The sequence below is a fragment of the Archocentrus centrarchus genome, chromosome 8 (genome assembly GCF_007364275.1).
Source record: "Archocentrus centrarchus isolate MPI-CPG fArcCen1 chromosome 8, fArcCen1, whole genome shotgun sequence".
NCBI classification, from domain to species: Eukaryota; Metazoa; Chordata; class Actinopteri; order Cichliformes; family Cichlidae; genus Archocentrus; species Archocentrus centrarchus.
Window position 1 is genome coordinate 4,095,458 of NC_044353.1, and position 23,410 is coordinate 4,118,867.

The 23,410-nt window shown below is 43.0% G+C and overlaps 1 protein-coding gene across 1 annotated transcript in view; it reads right to left on the minus strand.

Annotated features, from left to right (window-relative positions):
* Positions 1-10,952: 10,952 nt before the first annotated feature.
* The window catches only part of grin2ca (glutamate receptor, ionotropic, N-methyl D-aspartate 2Ca), a 48,913-nt gene continuing 36,455 nt past the window's right edge, over positions 10,953-23,410 (minus strand). Inside the window, exons 5-12 of the mRNA XM_030735747.1 lie at positions 22,555-22,723; positions 20,594-20,747; positions 19,963-20,088; positions 18,174-18,403; positions 15,516-15,676; positions 15,212-15,399; positions 13,937-14,169; positions 10,953-13,215 (exon numbers count right to left, since the gene is read on the minus strand). Coding sequence (XP_030591607.1) covers positions 11,593-13,215; positions 13,937-14,169; positions 15,212-15,399; positions 15,516-15,676; positions 18,174-18,403; positions 19,963-20,088; positions 20,594-20,747; positions 22,555-22,723 — 2,884 coding nt within the window. The 3' untranslated portion in view covers positions 10,953-11,592. The remainder of the gene's footprint in view (positions 13,216-13,936; positions 14,170-15,211; positions 15,400-15,515; positions 15,677-18,173; positions 18,404-19,962; positions 20,089-20,593; positions 20,748-22,554; positions 22,724-23,410) is intronic.

A 23,410-nucleotide genomic window follows, 5' to 3' on the forward strand; every position in this document is an offset into this window, starting at 1 on the left:
AGGACCTTCCTAAAACAGATTACTTAATCTATCCTCACCATACATACCAGCAATATGAGACGGACAACATTTCTGTTTCCATCATCTCATTTCCCTGCTGTCATGGCACCACAAACCCTCACATGTGGCCCACCATCTTTTCCTGAGAGTACCGTTCAGAGGAAGGCACCAGTGGGACCCTGGCTTATCTGCAGGCCTTGGCTAACGGATGAAGAAAAACAGGCACCATCATGGCCACCAATCTGCTCCAGTGCGGGTCCTGGCCCTATGTAATGGTCAGCCCTCTAGCCTGGGTACAGATGCCATGGCATCTGCCCACAAATAAAATGTAATGCTGAAGCCCTGTGAGCCAGAAGGACTGAATGCCTGCAGGGGAAACAACCAGAGGCTGGTAATAACGCTGTTCCCCCCGGGCTTATGGATCCATCCTCTGCAGACTGAAACCGAGTTAATTCATCCATGACATGTGCACATCGGTGAATGACATACATAAAAGGACTTTAGGTCATAATTCAAAAGGTTTTTATTCAGTGCCATAAAAACTTGCAGTTATCAGACTGGAAAATACCTTCATTCATTTTAAGATGTAAATAAAAGCCTTTGTAAAGGTTTATTTAAAGATCACAGACAGATGGACCATCATGTGGTCACTGAGGTGACTGTTCAGTCAGACTGAACAGAAACAAGCGTGACTCACATCTCACGACCCCGAAAGCTTCTTATTTGACCCTCACAGACTAGATAAGGATGCTATCATCCATTCAAGGATCTTAGTAAAGTGGAATACAGCAATCATCATCATCATTATCTTAAATAGGAAAGATTTCCACCCATTTCTTTTGGTTAGTTTTCCTCCAGTTTTCTGCAACGCCCATTGCCAATAAAATAATCTCTCACCCCAGCATATATGCTCCCCTGCTTCCCTCTGTGCCTTTGTCAGTCTCGCAAGTTCCTACAATTTCCTACAATTTCCTACCATGACTCCAAACATGCCAATTAAGATTAAAATGTGAGAATCTGGCTTTTGGTTTCCTGCATTTGGGTCCTGCATTCAGCCTGCGAGCCATTACAGTCTGAGAGTGAGCCAGACTTCCTGCACTTCCTGTTTTCAGACTTTCACCTGGCAGAGTGGGGTTTGAATCCCACGGTAAACCAAAACTCAGCCACTTTTTGCCCATTCGCATGGTTCCATATTATTTTTTTGTGTGAGGGGCTTGGAAGGGCTCTATTTTCAGATTCTGCCATTTTTTCTTCTTTGTTTAGGTTTCTGCCACCTGCAGCTTTAATAATAACTGTGCATATGAAATAGAGAGCACTTCATATACTGTAAAGATTTAAAAAAAAAAACAGGTGCCATTTTGAGCTGTGATAAAATTAATGGCGAGTAAAAGCCCTACAATATTGATTTGACCACAGTGAAGAGTGGACACTGTTCCTTTAATATTCTGCACTGCTGTATATTTTGTGCCTCCATTAGCCTAATCTATGGCACACTCTGACCTCATGTCAGCAGCTCACCCTGCCTTCTTCCCCTGGGAAGCACACAGTTAATAATGTTTATAAAGTATATCCTGAGGAAATAAATCCACTCCATTATCACAGCTGTCCCAATACCACACTGTTTAGTTTCTCTTTGTTTCCTTCCTGATGGCTGTCAGACCTTGTCAGTCATATGACTCATAATCCATCAGTGAGGTAATTAAGAAAAGTAATAAATATGGTAATATGAAATTACCCAAGTCATCATAGGTGATAACCTAAGCTGAGATTTTGGAGAAGTCCAAAATGGCCTTCTCTAAATAGTTTTTGATGTGTGTCAGTGAGGATGATTATGTTCTTTGTTACATTATGTTACATGTTCTGATTGGCTAAGGTCAGAGTTAAAGTTAGGGTTATGGCTGGGGTCATCATCAGTGACAAGTTAGACCTCAGTGTGTGTAATTTAATGAAGACCACAGTTTGCAACATGATCATCAAAGCTGACACAGATTTCTTTATCAACCAGCAGATGAGTTGCTGACTCTATTTTAGACATCTCTGCAGTAACTTGCAGTATGTCTCCTTTATTAACATTCCTGGATTTGTAAAAATGATATTTCTTAGTGACGCTTTATTAGTTTTAGCCTTAGATGACCCATGGTGTGCAGCTGCATGAGGGATGCCAAGTTTTGGTTTCCACAGTTAACTCGCCCTGTGTTTGACTGATACACCTGCAGTGCAGCACCAACTGTTAGCTCCTTGGAGCTCAGTTGCATCATTTCACTTTGAATACTCTCTCAATAAAAGGTGCTGATTAGCAGACATCTTTTAAAGGTGACACATCTGACTCCTCCGTGTTGCTACCTTGGGAAGTGGGATTTGGTGAGATAAAAGTTTAAAAATCTTTTTTTCATGTACTGTTTCTGTTATTATGTCCAAACCCCACCCACCCCCACCCCCTGTGGCTCTGTGTTTTCATCCGCAGAGCTGTCATCCCTGCAGTGGAAGGGGAGTTCAAGGATTCATCAAACAAACAGCAGGCCTGGGTCTGCAGAAACTGGCTCAGCTGGTCAGCTCAGGTCCACACATCACGGCCAAGCTAATGAGAAAGGCCTGGATGGGTTGTGTGTGTGTGTGTGTGTGTGTGTGTGTGTGTGTGTGTATAGCCTGGCTCTCTGCCAGCTCATACACATCCAGGTGGTTTGATTAAACACATCACTAACACATTGTCTGTGGGTTGAGCAGAGGGGTCTGGGAGGAAGACCGTGAAGGGTAAAGTAGATGCAGTAGAAACAAACAAAGCAGAACTGAAACAGTGTGATTGATTCTATTTTTTTTTTTTTTGGATGCACCACATGAACAACATCCAGGAAGGTCGGCCTGTTATTTACAGAACATGTTGAGCTTCACGTTGCCTCCCTCAGTGTGGACTCTCTTCCTTTACAGATGCAGGACCAGGAAATAAAACGTGTCTTTTTCTTTGCCTCCTTCTTGGCTCTTGTGTCTTGGAGAGATTGTTAAAGTGCTGTTTGTGTATTACTCTGCTCAAACTTTCATTTGAATGTGTGTTCTTTATACCAATTACTATGTTCAAGCCCAGGGATGCACCTTCTGCTGTCTCCTCTGTCGTTGTGCCTCCTGACTGCTGCTGTGCCTGACTGGATTGGCATTGGTGGCATTAGTCTCAAGATTATCAGCCAAGACCTTGATTGGACTTGTATCTGCTGCCCTTGGATTTGAATCTCTTTCTTTTTACGTTGGCATGCACTCGCTCCTTAGCCAATTCTTTCTCTGGTTAAAATTAGAAAAAAAAAATGTGGTTAATATATTTACATCAGTAACCTGCGTGCCTCTGACAGCTCCATCTCACTGTTGCTATGACCCAGGTGCATCAGGTGCATCACACTCCACTGCCAAAGGGCACGTTGTTTCATGAGGTGGACTCGGTGAAGATCTCAACTGTCCTGCAAGGAAGCAGCAGAACAGCAGGAAGTCCATGTTAGGGCGAGAACAAGCTCTCGTCTCGTGTTAATCCTGCTCCACAGCGGTCGTTTATTATCTTCTGCCTTTGTAGCATTTACTCTTTTATTCACTGACCCGCTTTTCTTCATCACAAAGGGAAGACTTAGAACTCAAAGAATCCTAAACAGAACTCTCTATCTGCCCATTAATTCACACAGTTTGGGTTAACGAGGCTGAATGGACTTTCTTCTGGAAGGACTTTGATCAAGAGCACAGACTATTCTCAGAGCGATCGCTGAGCTGAGCTGCTGCTGAAGGCAGACTGGAAGCTTCAGTGACTCACTGTAACTTCCTGAGGTGAAAAAAATGGTCAGGGCTAGCTGGTTAGCATGCAAACTTAAGATCATATATTACTTCAATACATAAATGTCTTTGCCTGTCATGTCCTCACATTCTGCTAATATATTTTGTTATTTGTTCAGTGTTTTAAATGATTAAAAATACACATTGCACCTGTGGTCCCATTCATTTTGGAATGGCACTTCATAATATCACCCAAATGGAGTCACAGTGTGAAATTAATTGTTCAGTGATGGGACATCAACACGATGCCTGAGGCTTGTAGTCAACTTTTCTCTCTCTGTGGATGCACATCAGCAGCTCAGATGTACCTGTGACTGTCTAATTTCAATATTTCCAATATGCAGAGGGAATCAAGAGTGAAATCATATTCATAAACAATCCCCTGACACTAGATATAATCTTGTCCAGTATTTATGTGATAAAATTGGGAAATAAATTGTCTTGCACGGCTCGTCATTGTGCGCTCGCCTACTGTGAATTCATAAATTTTAAACTGGAGTTGGGGGTGGGTGGGAGAATCTGTCACCATTTAAAGCTCATAGATCACAGAATTAGCCGGTAATTATTGGCTCAGCCGAATGAAGGCTGGTCTGCTCAGTGCGAGCAGTGGAAGAGTTCCTATAGAGATTTACATTAGGGTTCCACTAAATTAGTTCATTCAGCTGGGAATCAGTTCTCACACTTATTAAATGCTCGTGGTCTTAATCTCTCTTTGTCTTATTAGAATCCACATTTCTATATGGTACTGAGCTGCAGTGAAACACGGTCAGTCATATCAATGCAAAGCTCCAGTTAGCGAGCACGCCGTGCTGAGATGGAGCGTCGCAGAGCATTTAACCCAGAAACTACTTTCAAACATTATCAAAAGTCGGCTTTCCTTCAGATGGGTGGTCACACAGGAAACATGCTATGGGGACAGCTACTGAAGGAGTCCTTTATATCCACTCATGACCAGGGGATGCTGAGGACACTCGGATATTGTCCATCCTGTGGCCATGCTGTGGATTTTTCATTCCTCTGAAGGACCTCTGTGGCACCACAGCATTGATTGCTCATTGAAAATTCAGAGAACACCACGCACTCTGCAGGGAACTCTGGGAACCACAAATAAACCAAATTTTCTGCTAGAAGACTTTCAGAGGATAAACAGACCCAGAATGCGCTAATTAATTCCCTTTAATTCTTCTCTAATTATGCACAATTAAAGGCTGTGAATTAATCAGTGCGCTTAATCGGTTTGCTGTCTTTGAGCTGAAATGCACCTGACTTAGAGCCTGCTGGAAGAGAACTGTGATTTTATTGGAGTCCATCCAGAAGCAGTTGCCACTCACTGGTTTCAGTCGATGAGAGGTCCGGGCTCAGAGGTTCGTCCTCTGAGCACTCTGAATTCACAAAATGTAGCGGACGAGGCGCTTTAGTCTGGATGAGAGAGGATGAACTCTTTGGCAATTCTCAAATTGTGACACCTTGTGGTCAGTGAGGTACCAATGCTGAGCCACAACAAGTTCATTCATTCAGTCCCAGGAAACAAGAGCCCATCCCTGCTGTCATAGGACGAAAGGCAGGGTTCACGCTGGGTTGGCACGGAGAGAAATCACATTTAAACCGAGGGTCAATTTAGAATCACCGGTTAATCTGTCTGTGGACTGTGGAGTACCCGGAGAGAACATGCAAACTCCACACAGACGGGTCCCAGCTGGCTGAGGGATTCAAACCAGGACTTTCTTGCTGTGAGGCTATGGCGCTAACCACCTAACCACTGTACCGCTACATGTTAACCATGCATGCTGTAAAACTGCGGGCAGCACCAGAGGGCAATGCTGCTGAGGACACACTGAAGGGTCACACAGTTAAAGTGAAGCACATTGTGCTGAATTAGGTCAAATCCATGAATTATGCAGAGGGATGATTATTTTGTGGGCTGTTTGTCACCTTGTTTCAACTTGTTTTGACACAAAGCTTTAGTTTAAACCCACTAACTCATTTCTAATGCTTTCTAACTCATCAGAGGTCAGATGAGCTTTCAGTGAAATTGTATTTGTCACATTAACCATATGAATGCTTTTATTAATATAATGGACTCTTGTCACTTGTGTAAATATTTCACACTTGACTGTTAATGTGAGTAATCAATGATAATAGTGTCCACAGCGGTGCCAAGAGTCCCGGAGAGCTCCAAACACAGCTCTGCAGCGTGCAGGCCGGTAGCACCGCAGTGCACGTGTGTGGATATTTTGGAGAAAGCAAATTGCGAGTCATATTTTATGTGCATGTGTGGAATCATTCATCAACTGCACTGCAATCAGCCAGCCTTCCCATCAATTCTGCAGGTCTCAGAGAGCAGCCCAGAATGCATAAATGCCTCATTGCTGCACCATTATGTCGCTGTTTGTCTCCGAGCTGACCTGAAAGCACACGAGAGCCCGAGGCATGAAGTTTACAACAGCACGGACCACAGGGTGCACTCATGGCTTTGACGTTCTCTCTCAGTATTCGAGTAAATCAGAGTGATTAGGGTCCGTGAACTCTCACCTTTAAAATGTGCCGACATGGCAGGTGTGTTAAATAATATTTCAAAGAGCATCACAAAGACACTTGGTGTGACAGGCTAGTGTTCGGCTTTTAGTGATAGTGATAAAGCTTGTTTTTGGATAAGATTAAGAACAGAGTGCTGCTTTCAGCCATGCTCAGCGATTGGTGTAAACAATGAAACAATGTCAGAGTGAAAATAAAGTTCGTCTGAAAGGGTTTAAAGTGTGTTTGCCAGCAAATCAAACTCCTTTTCTGGAGTATTTGCCTGCAGATTTGGAAAATTTAGCTTTAATGTCCTCAGCATCACAGAGAGCAGCAGCTCTCCCTGCAGACAGACAGTGCAGGTTCCCATCAAACTTCATTTCAAATTCTTGTGAAAAGTTGGGAAGATTTGCAGCAACTGATCCACAGTAACTCTCTGATATGCCCATTTGATGGATGATGCATCCAGAAAAACATGGGACTCCTGGGTGTGAACACTCAGTGTAAATATAGCTTAAATTAAAAGCTGAAATAAGCTGATGCAGGATATTTGTGATACCGTCAGCTGGTGTGAAATAAGGTGATTTTTCAAACTGTGATGTGTTTTCAAAGGGGAGCATAAGCAGAAAATTGAAAGTGAATACACAGCTCATGTCTGTTTCCTCCATCAAAAGGAAATAAAGACACTTCAGAAACATATTTATTGATACTTCTCTCATTGTTTGATTTTTACAGACCTTTTTCAACCAATAATCAGCACCTGTGTGTGTCTTACACTGACAAATCAACTACAGGTTTAAAATCCATATTCAGAACAATTCTGTTAAATTAGAAGAGGAGGAGGTATGCTCTGGAGAGAAAAGTAGAAGCAAGACATGAATACGTGTGTGTGAATGAGAGGGAGTCAGGTGTAGCAGTGAACATGGAGCAGTGAAGGTAGATGAGTTTAAATACCTGGGGGTCAACCATCTAAAGTGACAGACAGTGCACAACAGACAGGTGAAGAAGAGTGCAGGCAGGGTGGAGTGGGTGGGGTGTCAGGAGTGATTTGTGAGAGAAGGACAGCAGCAAGAGTGAAAGGGAAGGTTTACAAGATGTTAGTGAGACCTGCTGAGATGGATGGTTTGGAGACAGTGGCACTGAAACAAAGCCTGGAGGCTGAGCTGAAGATGTTCAGATCTTCACTGGGAGTGAGCAGGATGGACAGACTTAGAAATGAGTCCATCAGCTCAGGCCGAGCAGTTTGGAGACAAAGTTAGAGAGGCGAGGGTTGGACATGTGCAGAGGAGGAAGAGTGGATATATTAGACAAAGGATGTTGATGGTTGAGCTGCCAGGAGATGAGAACGACCACAGCGGAGGTTCATGGATGCAGTGAAGGAGGACATGCAGAGGGTGGGTGTGACAGAGGTGCATGCTGGGATAGGCTGAGATGGAGGCAGATGAACAACCAAAAGAAGAAGAATTACATTTATAATTATTCACTGCTATATATTGTAACATAATTGCATTGACTGACATTTTTAAAAATTAGTTATAATTAATAATTTATTATATGATGTATTTTTAGTTTTCTGTCATCGGGCTGTGGGAGCAGCGCCCCCTGCCGGCCTCTGCATACATGCGGGTTGCTCTCCGGGTTCCTCCCGTTTGTGCGCGGCTCCTTCACGCAGGTACGTTAGTCTGTGATAAACTCTCATAAGCCCTTTAAATAGGAGATTATTTCTGCTGTTAAACGCAGTATTGTTTGTCATTTATAAGCCGTCAGTTGTGTGACCGTGTTGAATGTGTGTGAGTTATTGGCCACAGGTGACGTCGGTGACTTGATTGTGTCCATGCGCTAATACTCTCATAAATTCAGCTTGCTGTCTAACAGTTAAGCTAAATGATTTCATCCAATGAAACAAAACAAAAATTATCCAAGAACAAAAATGTGCTGATTTTTTTTTTTTTTTTAAAGAATTAAAGACGAGGGTCCACGAATACGTTTAGGTCTGTGTTTGCACTCAGCTCAGTGTGAGAGTCTTTGCTGTATGAAGGAGCTTCTTTGCTCTCAAGGCACACATGAAGTAAAATAATACTAATGAGGCCGAGGACAGGCTGAGTTACCAAAATAAAAGCTTCCCAACCAAAACAACATGCCAGCTGCCTGTTTTCTTCCTTCCTCCCTTCTGTTGTTCCAGTCCTGCTGTTTGATCTCTTTCCATTTGATTACATTTCCTCTCATGTCCAGCTTCTGTTTTTCTTTTGTACATACAGTACATGGTGCCTCCTGCTGTGTATTAATACACAGTCAGTTGTGAGCTTGAGGGTGAGGTGTTAAGGGCCTGATGGTTTTACATGGCATTTCTTTTCTTTTCTCTAGGCTAAATTACTTAGGATATTATTTAGGTATGTAAATGTCAGTTTCTTCCCGTTTTCATTTTCTTTACTCGCTCTTCTCATTTCCTGTCTGTGCAGTGTGGATCTGAAGATGCTCCTTTGACTGTCAGCTGACACTCAGATTACCATCAGCCAGGTCAGTGTCTGCTAACATGTCCAGCTGCTGCTCAGAGTTGTTGTTTCATGGCTCTCAGTTCACTGCCCAGAGAAATGAACACGATGCTCACAGCTTAAAACCATTACGTGCTGATTTCACATACAGAATGCATTTAATATGTGGTGTTGAGCTGGGGTGCATCTTCCATCTATTGTGTTATTTTGCTGATGGTTGTTCTTGTGCGTTTGTTTCTGCTGTTTTCCTTTCCCATGCTGCTCGTTGTATGTGCAAACTTTTAATAGGAGCACTTAGAAATTAATTTTTCATTGTGAGTGAGCTGATCCTGAGTCTGCTGATCAGCATGTGTGTCATGCTGATGAACTGAGAGTTTTAGGGACTGGACTGGTTTCCTTCCAGTTTGTTGTTGTTGGTCTTTTTAACCAGGGAAATACAGTAAGGATGTAAATATGGAAAATCTTCAATACTCCTGTGAGTCAGAAGTGGATTTATTGTTTGTACAGCTTGGGAACCTTCAGCGCAGTAAGTGTGTGTGCTAACAGGTGAGGTTCTGTCTGGGCTCTGGTTAATCGGGGTTCTGAGCTGCGCCTGCTGACGCCGCCGGCTGTTTTTGTTGCTGTCTGCAGATCTGCTCCTGGCTGATTGTTTCGGTATCTGTTGGCTGCTGACTTGAGCATTCGTACTGCTCTGTGTGGGGTTTGACCTGAAGTCTCTGTGGGTCTGAACACCGGTTATTAGAGGTTATATTTTTGTTGTTTTATTTGTCTGTTGGTTGTTAGCAGGAAAAGCTCCCAGGCATTTGCAGAGAGGCACAGCTTATGATTAAATATGATTAACCCATTAAATATTAGTAGTAATATTAACCTGTGGATAATTGGCATTGATATCTCAGTCAGAAAATTCCTACTCCTTACAACACTTTTGATTTTCATGCTTCTTTATTTCTTTTTTATCTTGAGTGGTCTTTCTCTGCGGCTGCAGGGACAGCCTGCTCTGCGCTTACCCTGTTTAGAGATACGGCAGCTGCACACCTGATTGAGCTGTTTGCACACGACTGTTGTGCGAATGAGTGTTGATCTTATGGTTTGTTAGCCGCATGGATGCTGTGAACTTTGTGGAGGGATATTCTGTCGCTTGCAACTTTCTCTCTGCAATCAGACGATCCCTTAGTGCAAAGCACTTTGCAATGGTGGGGAGAAAACAGAGCATAGAGGGACTGAAAATGCAAAATGCAAACTATGGGAGTGAGCAGACAAAAGTAATTAACATGCAGTAATACATCTTTTAATTTTCTCCAATATTGGCCTAATTAGAAAGTGAAATGGCTTAGGTGTCAAGTTTTGTTTCAGTACTGGCCACAGCTGAAACACGAATCACATAAAGGGCCAGACCTGCTTTATTTCTAGTCACATGCTTTAATTTAATGAATAAAAAGGTCTAACACACCCTTCTAATATGCACTTTGGCCTTAAAGCCCTCCACTTGCCAGCAAAAAAACTTGCTTAGCCATCACATCATTTGGTCGAGCAAAACAATGCACTGCCGTTACCTTTACACAAGTAAGCTAACAAACAGCCAGCTCACCTCAACCTCTGAGAGTTCTGACTGTAACAGCTACAGTGGCATCATGGAGCATTTTAGAAAATAGATCTGGATATAAAAGCAAGTTAATCAATCTTTGAATTGTGTTTATAGGCTGATTCACAGACCTGAACATGGCAGCTCAGTGATTGTGTGAGAACTTTCATAAAGCAAATTGCTTTCTGCTGTAACAATCGACTGAACATTAAAAAAAAAAAAAGCTCCATCATTTTGAGTTTCGGCTTGAAGAAAGAGCCGACTGTGCTGTGGTTGGGCTCCTCTTAATTTCTGCAATTTTCTTTGGGAATTCAAGTCTACATCTGTGCTTTCGTTCTGTGTTAGCTAGCTTATGTATTGATGTTAATTAGGTCTTTATCAGTGCAAAAGACCATTTAGGAGAAGCTGGTTTGATTTGACCATTTATTTTTTAAAATATCTATAGTCCTAATATCTAAACGAGAGGATCACATTCTTTAAATCTCCTGAGGCCATGAGAGGATACAGATGAAGAGGACAGAAGATGATTCCAAAAGGCCCTTGAGACGGACCCGTTCTTTATTAAAGGATAGTGTAACAATGGAAATACACGATACTTTATATAGGTTTCCCTTTTTAAAATCCCAGTCAAATTACATGAGTGACCAGTGGAGCAGAAAGTCTCAGACGAATGGTGCACCCAAGGTCGTGGACTTGGAAACTTATGGAAGACATATCAGTGGTTTGATCACAAAATTATATCAGTAATTTATCACTCGATCCGAATGCTGAGAAACTGAAGTGGTTTTGAAGGAAATGGGAGCAGAAAATGACAAGTTGTAATCGGATTGAGAGGCTACAGTATACCGTCTCCCAGTATTCTTTCACACAGCAACACAGCATTTAAAAATCCTTTAAATAACAATCAACTGGTTCAATTCTTATGTATTAAATACTTTTCAGCATTACCTTCTTTAAAATTTGTATTTTTCGGTTTGGCTCATAAAGTCCCAGCAGTAATTTGCTTTTGAGTGTCTTCTCCTTTTACATATCACTGCCCAAGATTTTATTGCACTGATAATTGAGAGCCAATGCTCTCAAATACACTGTTGGTGTAGAGTTTTATTTTTGCTTTAACCAGAGGCTGAGGGGAGAACCTCCAGGCAGTCCTTGGAGGGGCTCAGTCGGAGAGCCTAATGGAGGACTGTTAAGGATGGTGGTTCAGACCTCAGACTCCAGGCTTGAAACCCTGCCCCAGGGCTTTGGCACATAGGGACTGTTGACTCTGCGTGCAACCAACACCTGCCTCCGCTCTCTGCCCCCAGAGCCTGGGTCCTCCCTCTTTCCTGTGCCATCATAGGCCCCAAACATATTGTTGTGGTACACCACCTGCCTGTCACTCATACGAGGCAGCATTGCTGCATTATCCGGGCAGTGGCTTGTACAGGGAAACAAGTGACACATGTCCTTGGAACTGTGGTAGAACTGGGATGGTCCCTGAGCCAGTGGCCCCACGTACACTGGTAAGTCTGTGTACGAGTTCAGGTAGGTGGAATAGTGTCTGTGCACCACTGTGGAGGAGGAACGGCGCAGGGCGGCGGCATTCTGCAGAATGGCTTCCCTGTAAGAGGGCAACCGGGTGGATTCAGAGTACTTGAGCTTTTGCTTGTAGGGGTAGGAGCCCATGTGGGCTGGGTCCAAGTAGGCCGGCTCAGCAGCCAAAGGGTAGCAGGACAGGTTGTGCCCCAGACTGCCGTATAGCTTGTGGGGTTTTGGGTTAGCCACTACCACCCGTGGAAACAGGTCAGGCATGTCTGCTCGGGTTGGGGGAGATGTGGATGTCGAGGGCTTTGTTTCATCTACCTGACAGATCCTGTCGTTGCCCCATGTGGCTTTGAGGAATGAGGCGCGGCGGTTCAGTTTGTCCTTTCCAAGGAGTGGTATGTCATCCATCTCGGGTTCCAGGTAGGACTTCATACAGGAGTTGCAGCTGGTGCTGCCACTAGGGTAGTGTCCTGCAGTGCAAGGCATGGCAGCTGCATTAGGGGTGTGGTTGCTTAGGAGGTGGTTGGCTCTCAACTCAGCGAGGCAGGTTTGAGGCTCATCATAGTCACCTCTCACTCTGGGGTCTGCAGCATCAAACACGTAGCTATGGGACCTCCTCCTCCGACTCCCACAGTCAGGGGGGTAGCTAAACTTTCTCCTGAGAGGTCCTCTGTGCTCCATGTAGATATCAGGCATCTGGAAGTCCCTGTAAGTGGCAAAAGGAGAGATGGGGTGCCGGGCTTGGTTCTCCACATACAGCCTGCTGCTTGGATGGGGGTTTGAAGATCCAGGAGGACCAGCATCCCTCATGGCGATGTGAGGGCTGCTGAGGCTGGAGATGGGCAGAGTCCTCTCTAAGATGTGCTGACTGTTGCGTGCAGGCAGCGTGTACCGGAGAGGTGTGGGCCGAGTTACCACCCGGGGCTTATCCAGGAGGGGCTGGGTAGAAGAGTCCCCATAATGAATTGGAAAGGTGGGTGTGATGGCCCTCTGAGGGTATGGTGAATGGTTGTCTGTTATGCTCGAGATGTAGGGCAGACGACCATGGGTCATGTCTGTGGTCGTAACTCTGGGTGGTAGGGCGGCTCGCACATTGTCGGCCCCTCTCCTGCTCCAGTTCTCTATTGTTTTGGTGGCGTTGTCTAAAGAGTTCTCCACTCGTGCAGAGGACACCATGTCCTTGGCTGTCTTAAGCATCTTTAGCATATTGGCTTGGGTATAGTTGGAAGTGACGTCTGGGCTCTGTATGCTCCCGTTGTGGTCAGTTGACTCTACTCCGTTGAAGCAGCTGTAGATGCCCTGCAGAGAGGTGGAAAGGTAATATTACCATCTGCAAGCTTCATCAGATACCAGAACAAATGACGTGGAAGAGAGAAGGAGAGTCATCATTGTTTTGTGCGTGTGTTGCGGTGATTGAAATGTTTGTGGACACAGCTTCATCTCAGGAATATAAACGAGTGATTTGCTGATCATGCAGTTACCATATTAGTTTTTCCACTTTTATCCCATCAGCTATATTTTACATCCACATTGCATATCTCTTTGGAATACTTAATCTCACTTTGGACTACATGAGGCACAGAGATGAAGGTTTTTTTTTAATGGGGCAATTTAAATTCAGTTTCATAGGCAGCACGACTGCCACTTTATTTCAGCAAGCATCCCTGAAGTCCTTTCATTGCTTTAAGCTCATTTCATTTTACAGTCTTTCTTTTATGGCTGCTACCCTTGAACTATTGTGGTTGTGTACTGATCTGACTTACTGGATTTCTAATATCATTTAATGCTCTGTTTTGAGGGGAACCTCGAAGCGTACAGCATTTTTAAATTTTTTTTTTTTTTAACAACTGCCCAGGGTTGTGCAGTTAGGCTGTGACACTAACCCTGTTGGGATGAGTTTTCCCAGTTGGGAATTAGTTGTTTTTAGATTCTTCCGACACCACAGGAATCCAGTTCTTAAATGTAATAGGCCGGATATTTAAATATGATTGAAAGTAACATAAAACAGGCAGGTACTTACTCTACTGATAGCTAGGAGGAAGTCCAGGCGCTCCGATTTGTGGACCGAATGTCGTAGTTTCCAGTAGAGGAGATGTTCCCAAGCAAAAACCAGCAGGCTCAGGCCCATGGCGACAAGCAGCATGTAGAAGACCCCGGCCATGTTGTCGATGTCCAGCTTACTGCTCATCACTTCTTTCTTTTCATTACGGCAGATGCCAGTGAGCCAGACAGTCTGCAGCTTTTGTGTGTCACCTGTGAGTAAGGAGTACAGGATACAGGCTTAAGCTCTATTTGCATAACACTATCAATATTTTTAGGGAGTACTAGAACACCCTCCAGTCCCCTCTGAAAGTCATTTACATGGGATAATGAAATTTTTTCAAATAACCAGCACCCCAGATAAAACTGAGTAAGGTAGTTTTTCCTCTTTGCAAATTGAAAAATCCCGGCCAGACAGCAGTTGTTCATCTAAAATGAAGGTTCTCCAAATACAGCCCACAGACCAGTTGGGGCCATGGGTAACGTTTTATCAGGCCAATGAAGGAATGCACTTCATTCATCCACAGTTCATATCGAAACTGAGCAGCACAAAACAAGACCAGTGTAGCATTTCTCTTCAATTTGGGGTTCTTCTCTTGTTATAGCCATTATGGTTTGTGCAGATGCAGATGGATGACAATCTCAGGGGACAGACAGAGGTGAGAGTAATCACCAGTAGCTCGCCAATTGTGGCATTACATCAGAATTATTGTTATTACGAGATCCATATTTAATCTGCCTCGCTATAATGTCATGGTGATATCTCTGCTTGTAATGGAGAACTGCGACTTGGACATGTCTTGTTGCACATGAATATACACATACAATACAAAGCTGCACTCGTCCATCATCTCAGAATTACAGAGAACAGGAAGGCATTTCTGTCTGCTGATCTCATTTTTAAATTAGGGCTTAATGTTACAGTGTTTGCAGAGGTCGGTGGTGAAAGGGTAAAAAAAGAGAACTACAGGCCTAAAAAAATAAAATAAACTAAGAAAGAGCCAGGCAAATGCTACGAACTAATACCGCTTTAGCTGTTCAGCTGATAACCTTCAGCTTGTCATCACTAATTACACAAATATGATTCATTCTTTTCTCTCTCACCGATAAAATAGTGCTGTGTTTGTCTTGCGCTTGATCTGTGCAGTACGCATGCTGGAGGGTGGAAAGTGCTACCTTGACTTTAACCCCCTGTCCTGCTCAGTCGGCTATCATTAAAACTGCTCCTCTATTGCATATGAATGGAAAAATTTACCATCAGCCAGGAACTGGAGCAGGGCCAGGTCGATGGGCCGTTTCCAGCGTGAATCCTTCTGCAGTGCGATGCCATAACCAGTGGTAGCAAACACTTTGCCGCTGCCAATAGTGACCAGCTTACAGCCTTCATCTTTGCCAGCCATGTAATTCAACACAGCAGCGTCATAGATGAAGGCATCCAGTTTCCTAGCAGGGTAAAGAAAAGGAGTTTTACTCAAATGGCCTTCGTGTAATTGTTTGGCTCTTCTTTCAGTCACACTTCTGCTGTGAGTATGTTTTCATGGTTCCTGGCAGACACGTACCCTGTTTTGAGGCTGTTAAGGGCATCCTCCACTCCCTTCTGGTTGTATTTGACCATGTGGGCATGCATCTCGGGGTAGTTACTCCTTATGTTGCGCTCCGTGCTGCCATTTGGGACCGTACCAAAGCGGAATGGAGGATACTGCTCCTGTGGCTTTTGAAACTGGAAGTAGAACAACAATTTTTAATGGCAAAAAAAATGTTGTTGACTCAATAATTATCTCTGTAGAGACAAAGGCACAGTTTGAAATTTTCTCTTGGGGAGGTTCAGAGAAAATGATTCTTTTTACATTTGTGACCTTGTAAATCAAATTTTGGTTGTTTCCATTATATTTCTAATTCACATCATGCCAAAGTATTTCTCAGCCTCTTCATTAATGGAATTTTCTCTTTCTGTGCGTTCATAATAAAACATTTTCTATTTAATGACTGGCCAAATACAGCCAGCCTTTGGAGGCTTTTATTGAGACAGGTGAATTTGTGTATTGAAACTGGGATTTGTCCTTATTGTACATGACTTTTTGTATCACTGTATTATTTTTCTTAAATTTTTACAATCTGACGAAACACTAACTGATCTCCACAGTGCTGGTCGGTGGTTTTCAGACGATGTTGTGCTCAGCTTCTTCGTGTGGTTCTTGTAAACGGTGCAGATGGAGCTGATTGTGTCTGAATGTGTGCTGAACATTTACTGTATTAAATTTCTGCATCCCAAAAAGGAAGCAGACACGTGAACAGAGTTTAAACCCAGACCGGCAGAGCTGCTAAAACAAAGAATCGGTGGATGCTGTACACAAAGGTCCGAGGGATCTTCCAGGAGAGTGACACTATTTTGTTGGGATTGATTGGTCAGTTGGTGTTGATTTCATACCCGCTGATCTCCAGTCTCAGAGCACAAGATTAGACAAGAGCAGGTTCATGTTGATCTGAGATAATTTTATATGAGCATAATGACGGGATTTGAATGATTTGTTGCCTGCTGCTCGTTCAGTGAATTTACTCACCTAATTTTACAACTCAGACTATCAGAAATGACCTCCAGCATCTACCACGCTGTGCCCAGAGGAAGTAAAAGTGAACAAATATACAATGTGATATTTCATAGATGTGAAATATAAATGTGAGGTCAGAGGTCAAATGTAACATATTTGGATGCAAACTATAATATGATATTTAGAATCCCCATATAAATAAATAGCTTTATATAGCATTATTATCACTTTGACTTTCAGTTCCATAGATTTTCAATCTATTGACCTTGAAAGAGAGGTCAGAGGTCAAATCTGACATATTTTAAATCTATACACACACCACACTTGTAAGAGTCATAGTTTCCAAGCTTTTTGTCATTTTTTCATCCAATAAATCATAAAGTTGACCTTGAAGACCTTTTTGGACGTGAGCGAAATTTGAATGGATCGCTAACATGACCCCACCCTGCCCCCCCGACAAAGTTTGATCAGAACTTATTCAAAACTTTTCGAGCTATTGTGTTTACAGACAGAATTACATGTATTCAGTCACTACTAACAACACAACCTCCTTTTTTTGGGGTGGGGGGGTGGGGGTAAATAATGAGTTAATTTCTGGTATTTTTTTCACTATTAATTATTATTAATCCACTCTAAAGAAAAAGCAACACAGGAACCGTGGGTTTTGGAGAATTACACTGCTTTTAATTTCCTTGTTTTCCACTGAGTTATCGGTTCTGTAGCTAGTTAGCTAACATAAACTAAGGTAAGTCTGTAAGCACCAACCAACCCAATGACGTCACGTTCTGAGCTGGCACAAGATGGCGTTGCACACGCTCACACTTAAATCCCGGCAGTGTTAAATCTGGTTTTTAGAGCAGGGCTCCATGATCTACATGTATACACATAGTGCTCCATCACCGCTTTAATACTGCAGTATCTTCAGAGTAGTTCAACTTGTCTGTATCACGCTCTCTTCTGATACAAGATCACTTTCTGTGGCATCATCTTGTACCTCATTTACATTTACTTAACCTAAGGGGTTCAGCACAGCTGGACCAACAGCAGTCGAGCTCGCACTTCCCACCACGCTGCCACACAGAATTCCTTTTAATAATCTATGGGCTCGCTGTCAGGCCGACTCTGTTTCTTTCTCTGCGTGGCAGAGTTAATGTATGATGAAACTAGAATTGTAAATGACTTTGCTGGAATTGTAATGAGTGGCGGACAGCTTGGTCTTTTCCTCAAATGCCTCTTTAATCCCTTCAGTTGCCTGCAAGCAAAAAGTCTACAAATCATTTTTTGTGCTGATGGTTTAACATGGATTTCCTCGTCAATATTCCTATAAAACACATCCCCAGGCCAGACAAATATGCATAAGATAATACCAGAAAAATATAATCGCTGTCTACCCAGAAAATCCACTTGCGTATTATGTTTCATAGGCTTTCCATTGACATCACCTTCTAAAGAGTCCGGGTATGTAATTCAATTTTCCCACTTACTGTGTGAACCCTTTTGTATTTTGCAGGGAAAGTGAAAAGTCACAGCTGTGACATTGGCATTTCTGGATATTTACATTTCATAGCTCTAACACATGTTGTTTACCCACCCAAAACAGAGCACCTTCCTAAGCTGTACGTTAAACACAGCAGCACGCTCAGGACGGTCAATGACAGAGGTCGCTACCTTTTTGTCACTCAGTCCAGACACTGTGTCGATGTACTGCTCCTGGATCATGAAGGCTGCCAGGTTGGCTGTGTAGGAAGCCAGGAAGATGACGGCAAAGAAAGCCCAGACCAGGACCATGATCTTACTAGTGGTGCCCTTTGGGTTCTCAACGGGGACGGAGTTATTGAAGACAATTCCCCACAGCAGCCACACTGATTTCCCAATGGTAAACGTGGGACCTCCAGGATCTAGAAAGGATGAAATCAGGTGGGGACTTCATTTAGTACAAGGCACACCCTTTCAGTCGCACCAGTCACCTGGTGGGAGGCAACTTGTCTTAACAACAATTGTGGTCCTTTTCAGAAGGACTGCAATCTTTCACACAAAGGTTTGCAAATAACCGTCTTATTATAAACACAGATTACAGATACGTTTTAATCAGTCTGAGTCAGCCTGCGGGCAGGTGGCCAACTTTCAACTCTGAATGTGATAACTGGAGAACGATGTTTCCTGGGATTTTCAAACTGATGCCATTGATGCATCTACTAAAAATCTCTTAGTTCTTACCATAATAATGCCAATCACAGAAAGTAGCAGTGTCCTCAGTGGTTAATATTTATTATGATTTTAACTGAGGCTCATATGCACCCTGTTAAGGTCTACTGAGACCTATAAAGCTGTTCTAGGACTTCGTGCTGCCTTAAGATTCTACTGCCAGGAGGCGGGGGGGCACTGGCAGCTGATAGTATTTTCTTTTTTTTATTATTTATCATTATTGTTTAATTGTTTATATCGTTATAAACTTCATAGCATCATATATGGCATACTTTATATAAAAACAGAGACTGCTCTAATAAAGATTAAATAGAAAGCTACAAGCTTAACCCTATGGCCTTCATCCATTATAGACCACATGGCTCTGAATTGAAACTGCAGTGTCTCAATTTACCAAGCATTGATCCAATATGTGACCACTGTAAATAGGATTGGATATCACGTTCTGTAAAGCAGCTTAAAACCCTCAATATGTCAGGACTGCCACTTCTTAAACGAATTCTTAAAATTACATTAAAGTTGTATTTTGAGTCTACATTATGAAAAAACAATCAAAGCTTCTCTTCTGGTTTAAATTAGAAAAAAATATGCTGATACTGATCATTATTTTCTGTGTACTGAGCGAACTGGATTAAATTCAGCTTGAACTTTTCAGAGAATGTTAGCTAAGTCTGAAAATGTAAGATTTTTAATTAGATTTAAGCACCGATGTCAGTAAAACAGTTAAAAACAAAACTGTCCCTGAATAACTGAATCTCTGTAGCTTATTAATGCCATTTAGAGGGTGCAAGAAGCATTTAGCTTAAATAAGAAATGAACGTTAGCTAATTAGAGGCTGAGTAAGGATGGGACTCGATGCAGAGACGTGTCTGAGGAGGTTAGCTGATTCATTTATTCATCTTTAATTGTCTAAGGTCAACCTGTGAGATGAATAAACTATATTTAATGGCATTAGTGTTTAGTAACATGGATGCCAACACACATCGAGTCACTCAGCTGGGCCTCCTGGCCATGTTTATGTTGTTTCCTTTGGCAGCATTTTTCATACAGTTATCTGACAAACGATCTATGGTTACTTGTTCAGCAGCCCATCAGAGAAGTCTGTATTATTTTAATTGGATGTTATTTAGCACTAATTAACAGGTATCTGTGTCTCTGCGATGTATGCATGCAGTTTGTGGGTGGAGCGTGCTGTTGGGTAGTTGTTTAAGGGAGGAGGTGCTGATGGACTGCAGTGGGTTATGACACTCACCTTTGGCAGTGACCAGGCTGCGGTTATACCCAACCGGACTGCAGTATTCAAAGACAAAGACTGTGATGGCCACAACAGTGAGACACATGACGAACATCATCACCCACACCGCTGGACTGTACGGTTCTGCAGGGACAGACAGCGCAGTCGGGTGTTTGGTTTATAGTTTATTGATGCCATATTATGTTGTGTAGCATGAAGTGTTTCTGGTGCAGCGTAACAGCTTCACTTCCTGTTAGACAGAACTGTCTGACATCAGGTAAGGCAGTGCAAAGTCTCTGAATATACTGTACACTGATTTAGATTCTTTAAAGTGCGTAAACTCTGTGTGTCCACATCAGCGCATGTCTGTAGTTTGTGTGTCGGTGGGTGCTGCTGTCAGCTGGGGACGTCTTTACTGCCATCTGCTGCAGGTAGCACACTGAGTGAAATATCCTCAGCTGAGCAGAACCATTTTTACCCAGTGCAGTGGTTATTATCACAAATAATAAAATATAGATATAAAAGTGGCTGTGACATATCACATGTTGCTTGTAAGCCTAAAAATACTGATATGATTTTCTTTATTTTTCCATATCATCCAGCCCGTTATAAAAACCGATGCTCCGATGTTAGCTGCAGCATTCCTCACCTAAAAAAGCAGAAGGAGACACCGTCCCGTTACTTCTGGCCACCATCACACTGATCCCCGTCTCCACAAATGGGACTGAGAAGTCAATAATCTCTGAACGCTCTTCGTTTATGGTCAGTGAACCGATGGCCATGTCTGCCCGTTTGTAGAACACCTGTGGCAGAAGAAGAGTCAGCAGAGGTTTATTTTTTTGTGTGTGTGCAAACAGATAGCAGATGTTTGTCTGGTGTGTTCATAAATCGAACTCTGTGTTGCTACATAATACAGGACATCCACTGCTGATGTTTGAGATAAATCTCATTTATCAGTGAGGTAAACACACCAGGCCTCTGCCCCTGAGGGTGGTATACTTACTGCTTCTTCCAGGGCTCAGCTACCAGCCAGATGGACACAGCTCAACAGCCACTGCCGGTGTTATCCTGCCTTTTTTCACCAGTGCATTGTAATGCATGATTTGCCATCTAATCCATCTCTAATCCATCATAATGTATTGGAGCATATAGTATAATACCTATTACATAAAGCTGTGCTTTACCAAATGTCAGAAGCTGGAAATGGAACAAATGGCTGAAGACTAAAGGCTGCTGATGGTCTGGCTGAAAAGAGGTGCTAATGTTTGAAACACAACAGTACAGCTCAAATTCCACTGTGACTGCCTTTCCAACCCCCCCCCCCCCCCCCCCCCCCCCCCCCCCATCTTTTTTTCTTTCCTATACCACACCGCTGTTTATCATGCTGATGGAGAGCCGGTAGATTTACAGTCCAGACACTCTGCCTCATGCAAGCCATTAGCTCTCCTGTGGAGGTCGATGCCTCATTGAGCACAATAGCCTCCCTGTTTTTGATAAAAAGGGGAGAAAAAGTTCAACTAATGTATCCTCCAACAACTCAAGAGGCGAGCCGGGCAGAGGAATATGAATGTAGCTTATTCACAGGGACACTTTTGTGCAGCAGTCTGTCCTTCACCTAACGCAGTGACCTTGGTATCTACTTGTGTACATGTTAATCAACTATTGTATATCATGTATGTCAACAATTAACTTGATGGCATCACAAAGTGGCTGCAGATTGGTATCCATGATGTGAATCTCCTGTTCCACCACATCCCAAAGGTGCTCTACTGGATTGACATCTGGTCCCTGTGGAGGCCGTTTGAGTGCCGTGAACTCGTTCAAGAAACCAGTTTGAGATGATCTGAGCTTTGTGACATGGTGTGTTATCCTGCTGGAAGCAGCCGTCAGAAGATGGGTATGCTGTTTTCATAAAGGAATGGACATGGTCACCAGCGATACTGAGGTAGCCCATCTGGCCACCACCACCGGCCTGAACCATTGATAGGATGGATCCATGCTTTCATGCCTGATTTTGACTCTGCCATCAAAATGTTGCAGCAGAAACTGAGACTTTTCAGACCAGGCAACGTTTTTTCAGTCTTCCCTTCTTCCAGTTTTGGTGAAGCTGTGGGAATTGTAGCCTCAGTTTCCTGTCGGTAGCTGACAGGAGTGGAACCTGGTTGTGGTCGGTTATAAAGAGAGGTTAGAGTTCTTTTGCCTTCCTATCAGCTTTTCCCGGAGAACTGCTGCTCACTGGATAGTTTCTCTTTTTTTGGACTTTTCTCTGTAATCCGTAGGGATGGGTGTGTGGGAAAATTTTCTGAAACGCTCAGACCCGGACTTTTATGATGAGATTCTGTCCTGAATAATTAAATTTTTTTGTGATATGCATTACACAATCATGGCTACCAGAGTAGCTGTAAAAGCCTTAAGGCCATTTTAAATATTAAGTTTAAGTTTTCATTGATCACTAAGAGACCCATCTCCTTACTTAAGCACTGTTGTTTCCATGTGTTTCTACCACACTCATGAGAAGGAGCTAACAGAGTCTCGACCTCCATCATCATCTTGGTGAGCTGAGTGAAGTGGGACCGCTGCCGTGTAAAACCAGCTGATTGTAGTTCATACCTCTCCGATCATCCCGTTCCAGATTCCTCGGACCAGCTTGCCATGCTTGCCGTTGGTGACCAGGTAGAGGTCGTAGGAGAACTTTATGGTTCGGGACAGTTTCTTCAGGATGTCTATGCAGAAACCTTTACAGCACAGTTTTGTGTATGGCTCCGTGTGGCCTACGATGCTGAAATGGAAAGAGAGAGGAAAAGCAGCATGTGATGCTGGGATACTGGGAATATTTTTTTTTAACATGAGATTACAAACTGGAGAAACCAAAAATCCCAAACATTAAGACATCTCATTTTTACAAATGAGAGGTGAGGAATGTTGGAGTGAGGTGAAGAGGTAATAAAGAGCCATCTCTTCATCATCAAGGTGGATGTTTGTCTGAGCTTCTACAAAGGAGGTCTGAGCCCCAGCAGATGGATGGACAGCTGGTTGGACCAAAACAAATCTGACATAAATTAATGACACACAAACAATAGCAGACAGGTGTGAAACTCATTGCTAGATTATCTGGACTGTGTGACGGCAAGTTTGCCACAGACATCAGCCCTTAAAATGTTACCTGAAGAGTTGCAAATGTGATGCTAAAGACAGGGTTCAACCTAACCTGATATCCCAGGACCAGGTAAAGATATGTTGGTCAAGTTTATTGGTTATTTCTTAACTAGCTTGTAGTTTACATTAGTTTGTATTTAAATACCCCGTGAACATCAACTTGCAGGACCACGTTCCCGGTTAAACCCCTGACACTCTTAAGCTTCGCTGATGAAGATAAACTTTAATTTGTTTGTCACACAGTCGCTGCTCTAACAGCATAACGGCAGCCTCTGCCTGTTTAGCACAGCATATAAAATTTAGCGTTAAG